Source organism: Cololabis saira, chromosome 13 (assembly GCF_033807715.1).
Source record: "Cololabis saira isolate AMF1-May2022 chromosome 13, fColSai1.1, whole genome shotgun sequence".
Classification (NCBI taxonomy): Eukaryota; Metazoa; Chordata; class Actinopteri; order Beloniformes; family Belonidae; genus Cololabis; species Cololabis saira.
This window is the reverse complement of record NC_084599.1, coordinates 38,826,789-38,843,340: the sequence shown is the minus strand read 5'-3', so window position 1 is coordinate 38,843,340 and position 16,552 is coordinate 38,826,789. Positions and strand designations below refer to the sequence as shown.

General features: G+C 44.5%; 1 protein-coding gene across 1 annotated transcript in view; it reads left to right on the top strand.

Moving 5' to 3' along the window:
• Window positions 1-4,426: 4,426 nt before the first annotated feature.
• Window positions 4,427-16,552, top strand: part of si:ch73-60h1.1 (calcium/calmodulin-dependent protein kinase type IV) — a 38,239-nt gene continuing 26,113 nt past the window's right edge. Inside the window, exons 1-3 of the mRNA XM_061738854.1 lie at window positions 4,427-5,029; window positions 10,737-10,815; window positions 12,349-12,411. Coding sequence (XP_061594838.1) covers window positions 4,923-5,029; window positions 10,737-10,815; window positions 12,349-12,411 — 249 coding nt within the window. The 5' untranslated portion in view covers window positions 4,427-4,922. The remainder of the gene's footprint in view (window positions 5,030-10,736; window positions 10,816-12,348; window positions 12,412-16,552) is intronic.

Genomic DNA, 16,552 nt, shown 5'->3' with positions numbered 1-16,552 from the left:
TATGTCTATATTTACCTACCTCTTCCATATATCTCATTGATTTATTATCACTATTATTACTTGATTTCTTTTAATTTATTTACACATTGCATGTAATACCTGTCAAGTTTTGGATTTAAAATTAAGGGAAATCTTCCACCACTGTCCCACCAGTCCAACCGTGGTCCAGTATCTTACATTTAAAAATCTTCCTCCTCTAAAATATTATTTTTATTTTTCTCCTGCCTGGCCCTAATACGCTTCCGTACACTTCCTATTGACACACATTTAAAATGACATTAACTAAACTTGAATATTTACAGGAGTATTTACATGATGAAATAAACTAGGAAATAAATAGATCTTACATAACTAAGAAAACAGGTGAGGTAAATAAGGGAAATATAAAATAATATATAAAATATAAGGAGTTCATGGTGGTGAGGCACGGTGGAGGTGGCATCATGATTCCAACAGTAGTTTAGGATCCTGTCCAGATGTCTGTCCACCAGCTGAAGCCATTTATGTGACTTAAAACCACATGTCACATGTGATAGTCTCCTCTTGTTAAAGGTGATATTTGTGATAAGGAGCCTTAAAAGTGATGAATTGTCTTGTAACGAGTGTGTTTGAGCAGCTCGTCGGTGGTGTTGTCATGGTGATTGGTATTATCTCTCTGCGCGGTGCTCTGAGACTAAAATAAACTTGAAAGTGGGAATGATTTAGGTGTCTGCTTCGCTCCTGCTGCTCGGCAGATGTTTGGCCGCCTGCAGCTCGTTAGCTGATGAAGACGCTCACATCTGGACCTCTGACATCACTCTGACATCACTCACCTGCGGTCCTGATGCTGCGGTCACCTTCGTCATTAGGGTTTTACATCACAGAATGTTGTTTATTACAAATGTTGGTCTGTAATTATATGTTTACAAGTACATTTACATGATTTCTGCATCTCAGTAAGTTACTTTATTTAGAAATGTACTCACAAACAACATACAGCTTCTTTCACTGTGCCTTTGTTTATTCAACATCCAACTTCAGCAGCAGGAACCATCAGTTGATCGTTCCTACATAAGGAACCATCAGTAAATGTTTCCTTCAGCAGGAACCCTCAGTAGATGGTTCCTGTCTTCATCAGAGTAGTGTGGTTCTGTAGAGTTCTGGTTCATTATTCCCCAACACAATATCTCAGTCCGGTTCAGGCCCTGGACCAGGTCATTTCAGAACTTTAATGATTCTATTTTTCATCATTCATATGAGTCTCTAGAAGACTTTGGTCTACAGAGAAGTTCATGGTCAACTCAGTGACTGACATGCGTCCAGGTCCTTAAATCTTTTTTACTGGTTAATAATCTTTCTCCAAAGAGTTCGAAACGAACATACAGCAATAACTTCCTCTAGAAGAGCATTGCTAATGTCTTTCCTTCTTGGCATTGTGTTAATAGACACCTGGAAGCTCTAGACAGCAAACTGGTTAAACATCTATTCAATTCAATTCAATTTTATTTGTATTCGTCTAATACAACAAAAGTTGTCTGGCGCTTTCCAGAGACCCAGAACATAAACCCCAGAGCAATAATTATATAAACAATGGCAGGTAAAAACTCCCCAGTGGGAGAAAAACCTTAAGCCAAACAGTGGCAAGAAAAAACTCCCCTTTAGGAGGGAAGAAACCTGGACCAGGATCATCACCTATAACACCATCTGGTGTTATAGGCAGTACTGGAGTTGAGGGGGGATGAGGGGGGATGGCATCCCCCCCTGAAATAAAAACGGTCCAAATCATCCCCCCTTTCCATCCCTTATGTCATTTCATCAATGAATGTGGTTTTACTGCTATTTCAACATTTAGAGTCATCAGCAGAAAAATAACACCAGAAAAATAACTTATTTGACAATTTTCACCTGTTTCAAGTAAATTTTCACTTGAAATAAGTAGGAAAATCTGCCAATGGGACAAGATTTATCTTCTTATTACAAGCAAATAAATCTTGTTCCACTGGCAGATTTTTCTACTTATTTCAAGTGAAAATCTACTTGAAACAGGTGAAAATTGTTGTTTTTTCCAGTGATGAGTCTTGTTTTAAGTGTAATGAGATTTTTTTTACTAAAATGAGACATTTTAACTAGAAATAAGACAAATATTCTTGTTAAGATTTTGAGTTTTTGCAGTGATCCATGTTACTTATCCTGTGAAGGACAGAGTCATATTGATAAGTTCAGAAAACTGTTTTTTTTTATTTTTGTGTTTTGATGTATTTGATGTAAGCCCAGTGGATATTTAAAGCTTACAGAAGGCTGCATTTAACTGCTGCTATGTCATTCCTGCAGTGTTTCTGCAGGTGTTTTGGTCAGTGCTATTATTTGTAATATATTATATTATTTGTAATCAGCACAAATTATCTGTCCCCATATGTTTTGGGAGAAATCTCAAATAGGTTCTAGAGTGGTCGGCTGTACCCAAAATGAATCACACACACACTCGCCTTTGCTATAAGATATGAATACATTTATTAGCAAAAAAGCAAGCATTACATAGAAGACATCCACAAAACTACCCGTTTGTCAGAGTAAGTGTCGAATTACCCCTCCCACAACTCGGCAGTACACACAATATCACTCGTTTGCTAGGATTACGCTACAAGCTATCCCCCGCAAAACAGTGGCAATCAACACAGTTGCAATCATCACACACAGGTGAAAGGGTTAAACAGGCCTTCTTACCTCGACACGGAACTGGAGAGCCAAGGCAGTCCGGTTAAGAATAAGCCAAGGAAAAACCCAACGCCGGGCGTTTTGCCAGTACCCACGGCCGACTCTGACTATACTTCCGGTTTCCCTGTCTTTTATACCTTTCCCTCAGCACCTTGCGGAGGGGGGGGAAAGGCCTATTCGCCCCCCCCGTCCGCAAGCTCTCAAAACAAGTTTCGGCTCCCACGGGACCCAAAATCCCGTGCGAACCAGGCCCTTCCTCACAGAAAAACAGGCATTTGCTATGATAAACAGCAGGTGCGCGGCTAACTAAAAACTAAGGCCGTGTTTTGAGAATCTAGGGCATCTTCAGGACACAAAACTTATTTTTTCTCACTTCACCATATGATAAAATCCACCATCCCCCCTGATTTTTTTTTACAACTCGAGAACTGCCTATACACCATCTGGTGTTATAGGTGATGATGATCAGCTGATCAATGACTGATAATAATCGACCTGTCCTCTCAAATCTATGGACCTGATCCCACATGATTTGAATGTTTTGGCGTCATTCTCTTTTTTCTTTTTGTTTAATAAATAAATAATGATTTGGTGAAAAACATGATATGTTATTCTGTCTGTATCTGTGAGACTTAAATGAACTTTGTTTTATTCCTTTTTTTTTTTTTTTTACACAGAACAGTTGCTGGGTTCGATTCCCGCACATTTAAAAACCTCCACATGTCGGGCTATAATGTACGACGGAGTATTAGGGCCAAACTAAGACAAAAAAATAAAATGAAATTACGAAAATAAAGTCATAATAATATGAGAATAAAGTCGTAAAATTACAAGAATAAAGTCATAATGTTGCGAGAATAAAGTCGTAATATTTTGAGAATAAAGTCGTAATATTTTGAGAATAAACTCGTAACATTACAAGAATAAAGTGGTAATTTATGAGAATAAAGTGGTAATTTATGAGAATAAAGTGGTAATATTACGAGAATAAAGTGGTAATTTATGAGAATAAAGTGATAATTTATGAGAATAAAGTCGTAATATTACGAGAATAAAGTGGTAATTTATGAGAACTCTAACAGGAAGAGCATCTTCTCCCTGTGTTAAAATGAGGAATATTGAGCATCTTGTGAAGTTATATTTATATATAATATAATAGGCCTATAATATAATATAATATAATATAATACAATATAATATTATATTATATTATATTATATTATATTATATTATATTATATTATATTATATTATATTATATTATATTATATTATATTACATTACATTACATTATATTATATTATATTATATTATATTATATTATATTATATTATATTATATTATATTATATATTACGACTTTATTCTCGTAATATTACGACTTTATTCTCACAACATTATGACTTTGTTCTGGTAATTCTACGACTTCATTTTCGTAATTTCCATTTTTTTTTGTCTTAGTTTGGCCCTAATACTCCGTCGTAATAATGTACATTTATGGGGTTATTATTATTTCTGTCAGCAGCGCTGACGGGCGGGAGCGCGCTCCAACGGGAGCGCGGACCAGCTCCAATGCGCTGCTGTGATTGGCCGGCGGGGGTCGAGGGGGCGGGGCCTGAGATTACAGCAGCATCCCTCAGCATCCCTGTCAGGCAGAGACACGGACATCTGGAGCCCTGCCTGGGAACCGGACTCTCCGGCACCGACACCCCGACACCCCGCACGGAACCAACCCGCATCCCGCATCATCCGCCCCGCATCCCGGCCCAGACCGGAGCCGGTGCCGACCCCCCCCCCAGGGAGGCTGCGCTCTCCGGAGGACCAGGGACCTCCATCCTCCATCCCTCCATCTCCCATCCCTCCATCCCTCCAGTCACAACACGGAAATAACCGGACCAGGATCCGGGAGGAGGTTCGGAGGGCCTGATGGAAGCTGCGCCACATCTGGACCTGCCGCGTCCTGATCCCGGTGTCGGTCCGGTGTGAAGGGCTGGGGTTGATCAGTACCAGAACCTGGTCCTGGTGCTGGTGGGGAGTGTGAGGGAGCAGGCGGGTCCGGGTCCTCCTCCCCCCGGGTCTGGATTAAAGCCCATCAGCATCATGAATCACCTCTAATCCGGGTTCCATCGAGCTGGATTTAAATCTGAGATCTGATCTGGATTACAGCGCTGCTGCTGGTTCCGACCCGGTCTGAACCCGGTCCTGGTGGGAGCTCGGTCCTGCTGACACCATGCCGACGTCCCGGCCCGGGTCGGAGCCGGCGGAGTTCTGGGTGGACGGGTCGCGGCGGGACGGGACGGTGGAGGACTTCTACTCCCTGAGCGCAGAGCTGGGCAGGTCGGCACCGCTTTGTTTGGGTAAAAGTGTCCGAGGTTTGGAGTTCTGGTTCTGGTGGAGGGGTTCAGAGGTTTGGAGTTCTGGTTCTGGTGGAGGGGTTCAGAGGTTTGGAGTTCTGGTTCTGGTGGAGGGGTTCAGAGGTTTGGAGTTCTGGTTCTGGTAGAGGGGTTCAGAGGTTTGGAGTTCTGGTTCTGGTGGAGGGGTTCAGAGGGCGGAGCTGCCCGGGAGAACGGTCCGTCCGAACACCGGCGGTACCAGGACCACTGAAGGTGGTACCAGTGAGACCAGAACCGGGTCTGGAGGGTCCTGAGGGAGGAAGGTTTAGAAATATAGAGATGGATGGAGGGATGGGAGATGGAGGGATGGGAGATGGATGGATGGATGGATGGATGGAGGGATGGATGGATGGATGGATGGATGGGAGATGGAGGGATGGGAGATGGAGGGATGGGAGATGGAGGGATGGAGGGATGGATGGAGGGATGGGAGATGAGGGATGGGAGATGGAGGGATGGGAGATGGAGGGATGGAGGGATGAAGGGATGGGAGATGGAGGGATGGGAGATGGAGGGATGGAGGGATGGATGGATGGAGGGATGAAGGGATGGGAGATGGAGGGATGGAGGGATGGATGTAAGGATGGGAGATGGAGAGATGGATGGATGGGAGATGGAGGGATGGATGGAGGGATGGATGGAGGGATGGATGGATGGATGGAGGATGGATGGAGGGATGGATGGATGGATGGAGGATGGATGGAGGGATGGATGGATGGATGGAGGATGGATGGAGGGATGGATGGATGGATGGAGGATGGATGGAGGGATAGAGGGATGGGAGAAGGGGGATGGAGGGATGGATGGAGGGAGGGATGGGAGATACTTGGACAGAGATGAAACGAAGATCAAACACGATGTTCCTGATCTGGTCGGGTTGTTGGTAAAAGTCAAAATCTATAATCAGTAAAAAGATGGAAGGATGAGGGATTTAACCGAATAACAGAGTAAAATAAGAATCCTTCACATGTCTAATATAAACAGACGAAGAACAACCTATAGGTTTTTTTTAACTGTTCCATTATTTATTTGACAAAAAGTGAAACAAAAAAAAAGAAAAAGGGTGTGGGCAACACTAAGTACCCCCTCTCTGATTCCTGAGGATTAAGGTTTCAGCAGTTTCCTGTTTGGACCATTCAGTTCAGTGTTAACACAACGCCAAGAGGGAAAGACATCAGCAATGGACCTACAGGAGAAATGGTTGCTGCATTTCCATTTGGAAAGTGTCTGTAAAACCATTTCCAAACCAACTGGACTTGACCGGTCCAGAGTTCACTGGAAACTCCTGGTCCTCCAGGTCACGGCTGCTGGGCTTCGTTGGTCCTTGAAGACGTTCTACTGGATATTCACCGGAAGAAAGCGTCCAGGACAGTTGTCAGTCTTTGCAGGAGTGAATTTACCCCTCGGCGGGCCGTGCAGTAATCAGAGAAAATGCTGAACGTTGACATTTAACGTGCTCGGTGAGGTTAACGTGTTCTGACTGTCGGAAGTTTACGACAGCGACATCAGGACGGAGTTTCAGTAGGAAACAAGAACCTGGAAGCAGGACTGAGGTCCAGAAACCTCCATGACCTGAAGAAAACGTTGGGAAGAAGAACGAACCAGGAGACTCTGACGAGGAAGACAGGAACTACTGGAGGAGGATCTGTCATTGCGTTTCCATGCATCAATAACCCTTTTAAAACCTGAATATTGGCAATAACCTGAATTTGCACGGCCATGTAAACACCAATAACCCCTTTGAATAACCCGAATTTGCTCATATTCGTGTTTTTAAAAACCTGAATATGAGCCCTGGGTTACTCCTTTTAAAACCTGAATATTGGGTCATGTAAACGCCAAACGGAATATCCCGATCAAACGGAACAGGAATTTGTTTTCTGCACATGCTCTGTTCACAAGGAATCCTGGTCTTTTGAGTCCAGGAAGTTCTTATAAACACGGAGAAACCAAGACCAGGAGGAGACTAATCACTTCATAAATGTAATGAAGGATATGAACATTTCTGCATTTGTAGACGGTAGAAAGTACCGGGATAGAAGATTTACAAGAAGGTGAGCGAAAAGTTGCGCGAAGCAGCTTTTGTTTTGAATTTGGATACAGGAAGAAGAAGCGGAAAATGACGCTAATTGCATCATAACGTTCTCCGCGCGTCGTTGGTTTGATCGGGATATCCCGAATGATTAATCACCATGTATACAGGGATAATCCTGTTTACTCACGCATGTGAACGGAATATTCCGAATGTTTCAGTAACCGGAATATTAGCAATAACCCGAATTTTGACTGCATGTAAACGTAGTCTGTGAGGCCTTGAGTCATGGAGGTACTTAGTACTGCTCACAAGACTTTATTGGATTTATTTTTATCAAATAATTAATGGAACTGATAAAAGTCTCTGAGGAAAGAAAAACGGCAGTGATTTTAGTTTAGTCCCTCAAAGCTGGAGGTTTCTGTTCAGGTCCTGCTCTGGACGGCAGTGTGTGTGTGTGTGTGTGTGTGTGTTTGTGTGTGTGTGTGTGTGTGTGTGTGTGTGTGTGTGTGTGTGTGTGTGTGTGTGTGTGTGTGTGTGTGTGTGTGTGAATACACACTGTAGGTTGTTTGTTTGTGTTAGGGCAAACATGAAACGGTAAACTGATGTCAACGGTGACTTCTAGCATGTGAGCCACCAGCTCTGTTACCAGGTGTCCTGTTGCCATAGCGACCAGCCAGGACTGTGTGTGTCTTGGCTGCTCAGATGGATCTGTTTCCTCCATCTGTCCCAGACTCCCCCTCCTACTAAAACTCTGACACACATAAACACCTCAGAGACTCCACTCTCCACGCAAACTGAAATCTGACCTGGATTCAGGCTGAATCAGCTCCTCCAGCTCAAATCTGATGCATTCTGGGGATTTATGATTTCCCCCGTCTTTGTAAATAAAGACATCGACTGTCCATAATATCACGATGTGAACACGCGAGAGCTGTATAACTGACTCTGCCCGAACTCCGAACCAAAAATGGAAAATCCAGCCATTATTCAAATGTGCAGGGCCATCAGGTCTGGAACCCGGCAGGAACACATCCACCTGACACGTTAGCTATTTTAACTTGGTTGTCTCAGCTCCTGTTAAGTTATCATGGTAATAAATGTTATCTTGCAGTATTCTGATCAAATCTGGCCGAACTGGTCCGAACTAGTCCTGCAGGAGCTGAAACCAGGACTAACGGAGCTCTACTGGAACCCACAGTCACCAGGGCACCTGTGACTGGCGTGGTTGAGCAAGGCTGGTTGCCTAGGCAACCGCACAATTGATAACCAAGTGGGGCTACCCAACCCTAGACCCAGAACTTTCCAGACCAACCCAACTCCAGTAAAGACCAACCCAGAAATGTCTGGACCAAATGAAAACCAGTACAGACAAACGTAGGACTGTTCAGACCAATCCAAAACCATCCAGACCAACCCAAAACCATCCAGACCAACTCAAAACCAGTCCAAATCAACGCAAAACCATCCAGACCAACCCAAAACCATCCAGACCAATCCAAAACCATCCAGACCAATCCAAAACCATCCAGACCAACCCAAAACCGATCCAAAACATCCCTGAATCATCCAGACCGACCCAAAATCGGTCCAGACCAACCCAAAACCATCCAAACCAATCCAAAACCATCCAGACCAACCTAGGACTGTCCAAATCAACCAAAAACCATCCAGACCAATCCAAAACCGATCCAAAACATCCCTGAATCATCCAGACCGACCCAAAATCGGTCCAGACCAACCCAAAACCATCCAAACCAATCCAAAACCATCCAGACCAACCTAGGACTGTCCAAATCAAACCAAACCCATCCAGACCAATCCAAAACCGATCCAAAACATCCCTGAGTCATCCAGACCGACCCAAAATCGGTCCAGACCAACCCAAAACCATCCAAACCAATCGGAAACCATCCAGACCAATCCCAAAACCATCCAGACCAACCCAAAACCATCCAGACCAATCGGAAACCATCCAGACCAATCCCAAAACCATCCAGACCAACCCAAAACCATCCAGACCAATCGGAAACCATCCAGACCAATCCCAAAACCATCCAGACCAATCCCAAAACCATCCAGACCAACCCAAAACCATCCAGACCAACTCAAAACCATCAAGACCAACTCAAAACCATCCAGACCAACCTAGGACTGTTCAAATCAAGACCAATCGGAAACCATCCAGACCAATCCCAAAACCATCCAGACCAATCCCAAAACCATCCAGACCAACCCAAAACCATCCAGACCAATCGGAAACCATCCAGACCAATCCCAAAACCATCCAGACCAATCCCAAAACCATCCAGACCAACCCAAAACCATCCAGACCAACTCAAAACCATCAAGACCAATCCAAAACCATCCAGACCAACCCAAAACCATCCAGACCAACTCAAAACCAGTCCAAATCAACGCAAAACCATCCAGACCAACCCAAAACCATCCAGACCAATCCAAAACCATCCAGACCAATCCAAAACCATCCAGACCAACCCAAAACCGATCCAAAACATCCCTGAATCATCCAGACCGACCCAAAATCGGTCCAGACCAACCCAAAACCATCCAAACCAATCCAAAACCATCCAGACCAACCTAGGACTGTCCAAATCAACCAAAAACCATCCAGACCAATCCAAAACCGATCCAAAACATCCCTGAATCATCCCAAAAGTGTCCAGACCAACCCAAAACCGGTCCAATTCAACCCAAAACCGGTCCAAATCAACCCAAAATCGGTCCAGACCAACCCAAAACCATCCAAACCAATCTAAAACCATCCAAACCAATCCAGACCATCCCAAAATCGGTCCAGAACAACACAGAACTGTCTAAACCAACCTGAAACTGTCCAGCCCAACCCAAAACCCTCCAAACCAATCCAAAACCATCCAGACCAACCCAAAACCATCCAAATCAACCCAAAATCAGTCCAGAACAACCCAGAACTGGTCAAAAACACACCATAACCCTTCAGATCAACCCAAAACTGGTCCAAAAGACAAAAGAACCCAGAACCCCCCAGACAACCCAGAACCATCCAAACCAACCCACAACCGGCCCATTGGTCTCTTAGTACAGGTTTGGTTTACACCTCACACCTCAGGTCCCAACAGACTATTAGTCCACATAGAAATGAAAAAAACTTTTATCTTATGGCGTGATTGAAAACTTGGCCTTGGCCTGATTGCAGAGTGTGCAGACTGATACTTTGTCCCTAAAACATCAGCTCTGACGTTACAATGATCTGTTTTTCAGAATCATACGGATGAATCATCATTTATGCTTTAAATCATTAAGCATCCCTTTGTTCTGTGTCATTTCTGGGTCCTGATGGATGTTCTGACCCACTTGCATGCAACTGATAATTAAATCTACTGAGATCTGGTTCATCTCTTAGGTCGTATTCTTGGTAAGATGCACTCAGTTTCAGTCTGGATGTTCACCTTGTGGGAAAAACATATTACAAAGGTGTTAATAGGGTTTATCCACAACATATGTAAAAGGTAACGGTGCTGATCGGGTTTTTTCTCCATACATTCCTGACACACGTGACCCGGTCGTCCTGGAATTGTCCAAATTGACGGGATTTTTTGTTGTTGTGTATTTTCAGAGGAGCAACATCTGTGGTTTACCGCTGCGAGGAGAAACAGACCCAGAAACCCTACGCCGTCAAAGTCCTCAAGAAGACGGTCAGTGACTTGATTAGTTGAGTTTTGAGAGAGTTATCATGGTTCTTTGGTTTTATTAATTAATACTCAAAGGTACCAGCAATAACAGGTCAGAAGCCTATAAGCTGGTTTTCTCTTCATTGTATGAAGCTTCTTTTTTAAACATATATATGAGGGGTATCGGGGTGTAGGGTGGGGGGGTGGGGGGAAGGTGGCATCCGCTGCAAGTCTGAAATGAGAGAAACTCATGAAAATACAACGGGAACACAAGCCTTTGGAATCTGCAAGAGAGACAACAAACGGGAACAGGCAGAGACACAAACAGCAACCATTCCAGGTCTCTGAAACTAAATCAGTACTAGGCTACTGCGATTATCTGTCCCCAAAACTGTGAGGGGGGGTTGGGGTTGAGAGGGGTCGTTCAAAGGAGCAGAGCTGCTTCAAGGTCCATTTTCTTGGCCAGATACCCGGCTGGACCCTCAGTAACACCTACAAGCACTGATCTGCCAATATGCGTAGTTACGTTTGCACATAATTATGTCACACCATATCAGGAAGCCGAGAGCTAAAAGCTGTTTTAATTTCAGCTGTAGCGCTGTTAATATGCCACTTTATTAAGTTTTAATATTTTTTCAGGCGTAAAAGTAACCGTTAAGAGGGAGAAACCTGCAGCTCTGTGGAGAATTACCGCTGGCTGAAATAAATAATTTAGGAAAATAAATGTTGGGTTAATAGATGAAATCTAACAGTTGTAGCTACGCCTGTTAAGAAATTTGCTCCGAAAATTTCGAGATGAGTACAGCCGGCTGCCGGCTTGGGATCTGATTTATGGTTCCACGTTAAATCAACGCAGAGCCTACGGCGTAGGGTACAGCGTAGAGGCGCGCGTTGCCGCGTAACCTACGCCGTAGGCTCTGCATTGGTGTAACGCGGACCCATAAATCAGCCTTTATTCTGGGGGGTTTGAAAAAGACGTCGCAACAACGGGCAAACGAGTATTATGTACATTCACTGAGTGAATATTATGAAAGTAAAATATATATATACGGTATACATATATATATAAGTAAAATAATATATATATATTTCTCGCAAGAAATGTAATCAAAACCCATTTTTACGCAGATTTTATTCACTAAAAAATAAGAAATGTCCGCCATGTTTTTTTTTTTTTTATTCAGTCCACAAATGACAACGAAAAGCATTTCGTCGGAAATTTTTCTGGCCCTAGTTCAGCTAGTGAGCATCCGAAAACCCTCGATCCGTAGGGACAGATTCATAGCCACTACCCTCGTTTTCTCGACTACCCCTAGGTGAAAAGAGGAATTGAGACACCACTACCCCTTACGGGAACGCGCAAAATTTAGGGGTAGGCCTGAAAAGTAGGAGTAGGGGGAGTATTGGGACAGGGCCTTGACCTTTTGAAGGGACATCCAGGGATCTGCTGGAGTCATGAACGGGGTTTTCAGGGTTGTCAGGGTCGTCAGGGTCACATATCTGATCTATTCTCCATTCGTACACTTCAACACGCTCATCCTGCTCCTTCTGTTGCAGATCGACAAGAAAATCGTCCGCACTGAAATCGGTGTCCTGCTGCGTCTCTCCCATCCAAACATCGTGAGTATAACAACGTTGGGTTGATTCTTCCCTTCTGCCGAAAAATTTAATTTCACGGGAGGACACAATCAATACTGTTATTTGGGTATTGATTATCACATGTAGAGGACAGTCTCCTGCAGCTATCAGACACTTGCGATCATTGGAACTGATAGAGTCACCTGATTGGTTTAAACGAGCAAAGGCCACCAATGCAACCAAAGGCCTTGAAGGGTCTCAACAACAGACGATCCATGCTTTTTCATGCAAGATGATTTTATAACTGTTCTGGTCCAGCTCTTCTACGTTTGGCGTTGAACACGTATACGTTTTATTTCTTCTGTTGTTTGTCAGATGAAATTAACCTTCAGCTACACTGCAAACCACCTGAGATGTTTGATCTCCACTCCTACTGGATCGGTACTTTAGTTTTGTCACGTGTGAAACTGTGGAGGTTTTAAGCTTCACCGTTTAAAAAGCTTATGATGTTTGTTTTAGAAAAAGGAATCCGCATATGGTCATGTCGGCGCGGCGTCGCCGAGGCGGCTGTGGGTGGTTGCTAAGGTGTTGCTTTGTGGTTGCAGCAGAGCTGTGAAGTGTTTGAAGTTATTTCTGGTTGCCGCAGTAACAGCTGCTTCCTTTCTCCTATAGATCACGTTAGTGACTCACAGGTGGAGCAGGTTGGTGTGAAAAACGAGCGACCGAGTCGACCGAGAACAGCAGATTAACTGCATGTTAGATTAGTGTAGTGTGAACAGTTGATCAGATCTCCTACATGTCAAGACTGCTGTTGTAAAAAGTGTCTCTTACAGTCATTGTTCAAGCATGTCTGTTACTTTACACCAATATCGTGTTCGAAATAAAACCTTTGGAATTGAAATTGAAAATGAAATTAAATCATGAAGATGTGAACTGTTTTGCTGCTTTGTAGTTTTGTCCTGGTTGTCCTGGTTACGCTAATCCATCTTTCCTGCATCTCACTATGATCTCCAGCATTAAGCTGATGGGTGGACGGATGGATGGATGGATGGATGGATGGATGGATGGATGGATGGATGGATGGATGGATGGATAGATGAATGGATGATGGATGGATGAATGAATGGATGTGTGGATGGATTGATGATGGATGGATGGATGGATGGATGGATGGATGGATGATGGGTGGATGGATGGATGTGTGGATGGATGGATGGATGGATGGATGGGTGGATGGATGGATGGATGGATGGATGGAGGATGGATGGATGGAAGATGGATGGATGGATGGATGGATGGATGGATGGATGCATGAATAGATGGATGGATGGATGGAGGATGGATGGATGGATGGATGGATGAGGGATGGATGGATGGATGGATGGATGGAGGGATGGATGGATGGATGGATGGATGGATGGATGGATGGATGGATGGAGGGATGGAAGATGGATGGATGGATGGATGGATGGATGAGGGATGGAGAGATGGATGGATGGATGGATGGATGGAGGGATGGAAGATGGATGGATGGATGGATGGATGGATGGATGAGGGATGGATGGGTGGATGGATGAGGGATGGAGGAATGGATGGATGGATGGATGGATGGATGGATGGATGGAGGGAGGGATGGATGGATGGATGGATGGATGGATGATGGATGGGTGGATGGATGAGGGATGGATGGGTGGATGGATGGATGGATGGATGATGGATGGATGGATGGATGGATGGATGATGGATGGATGGATGGGTGGATGGATGAGGGATGGATGGGTGGATGGATGGATGGATGGATGATGGATGGATGGATGGATGGATGATGGATGGATGGATGGATGGATGGATGGATGGATGATGGATGGATGGATGGATGGATGATGGATGGATGATGGATGGATGGATGATGGATGGATGGATGTATGGATGGATGATGGATGGATGATGGATGGATGGATGGATGTGTGGATGTATGGATGGATGGATGGATGATGGATGGATGATGGATGGATGGATGTATGGATGGATGGATGGATGTATGGATGGATGATGGATGGGTGGATGGATGAGGGATGGATGGGTGGATGGATGGATGGATGGATGATGGATGGATGGATGGATGGATGGATGGATGGATGGATGATGGATGGATGGATGGGTGGATGGATGAGGGATGGATGGGTGGATGGATGGATGGATGGATGATGGATGGATGGATGGATGATGGATGGATGGATGGATGGATGGATGGATGATGGATGGATGGATGGATGGATGATGGATGGATGATGGATGGATGGATGATGGATGGATGGATGTATGGATGGATGATGGATGGATGATGGATGGATGGATGGATGTGTGGATGTATGGATGGATGGATGGATGATGGATGGATGATGGATGGATGGATGTATGGATGGATGGATGGATGTATGGATGGATGATGGATGGATGGATGGATGTGTGGATGGATGATGGATGGATGAATGGATCATGGAGGGATGGATGGATGGTCAGATGGTCTATTGTTTCTCTCTGACATGATGAACTGCCCTCAAGTATTTTTTAATGAACTCACATTTCTCCCGGTCAGCGTCTCTTGACTTTTTATTGGTTTTAATAACGTAATTTCAGCCGGAGCTCAAACATCTGACCACAAGCAGTAAAGCTTGAAGTATTGAAATTAGCAGATGGATTTCTGGGAGATTTGGCTCCGGATTCATTTGCATTTGTGGGTTTGAGGTTCTTTTCTAGCCTGATAGAGACGAGCCACGTCCAGAAAGATGTCGGTCTGATACGCTCCACAGCCCCCCCCATCCGAGATGGGCTTATTTTCTTAGGAAACCGTTGTTCTCTCGCCTCCGTCTGCCACAGGCCAGAATTCCAGCCTCAGTTGCGTCAGTGTTACATCGCCTACAGGCTTTAAATGTGACTCGTAACTCTGAGGACGGTTAGAGCCCACGTTTGAACGTGGTTGCAAACTTATGCAAACAGGGTGTGCTAGTTTTTTTACATTTATTTATTTATTATAAAGTTAGATTTGGAAGTTGGATGATTACATTGTAGATGCTGAAGTTTGACGTTCATGTTGCTCTTATTAGGGCCCGAGCACTTACAGTGCTAAGGCCCTATCGTATCTGTAGGAATTTTTTTTCTTTCTTTATTCTTTCTTCTGACGAAAGGAGGGCCTTTTTGCCCCCTGTTTTGGGAGAAATCTCACTTAGGGTTCTATAGTGGTCGGCTGCGCAAAAATGAACCACACACACACACTCACTTCTGCTATAATGAATACATTTATTAGCAAGCAGTGCACACAAAAAGACTCACACACAATTGCCCTTTGCTAGGATAACTGTGTCAGGTTATCCCCCGCAAATGGCAGAGTAACAAACAATTACACAGGGGCTAGGCCTTGATAACTCTTACCTCGACACACAAAGGATTGTAGAGCCGGACAGTCCTGGCAGAGCAGCCATAAACCCGCTGGGCGTCCGTGCACTAGACCCGCAGCTGACTCTGACTTTAACTTTCGGCTGTCCCGTCTTTATAACTTTCCTAGCTGGTGAGGGCGGGAAAAGGCCCCTTCACCCCTACGCGAGCTCCCACACCAAGTCGCTTCCCACTGGAACCCAGCCCCGTGTGAACAAGCCACACATCACAGCTACTTTTGTTAACAAACAGCAGGTGCAGACTGTGTTTTGGGAATTCAGGGCATTTCAGGACACAAAAACATATTTTTTCTCCCTTCATCCTAAACGTGCCCCAAAAGTCACCACATTTTGCACGCAAGCCAGGCCTGGCGAAAAATTTGATATTTCATGGTTTTCATTAATGGGCGTGGCAAAATGACTCAACAGCGCCCCCTAGAAAACTTTGTGCCTCAAGCCCCACAATACGGTTTGACGTACATGCACGAAAATCGGTACACCCCTGTATCATGTCGCAACTTAAAGAAAAGTCTCTTGGCGCCATGGCCGAAACTGAACAGGAAGTCGGCCATTTTGAATTAATCGTGTCATTTTGGCGAAATTTATGCCATTTCTTCAGCCGCTTCTTCGCCCGAACCGTAACGTGCACCCAGGTGTGTTATACATGAAAATGTGCGTCTCCATCCTGCGACAATGCGCATTACTTTTCTCAGTCAAAAGCGTTACAGTGGCGACGCTAGACGCCAAAA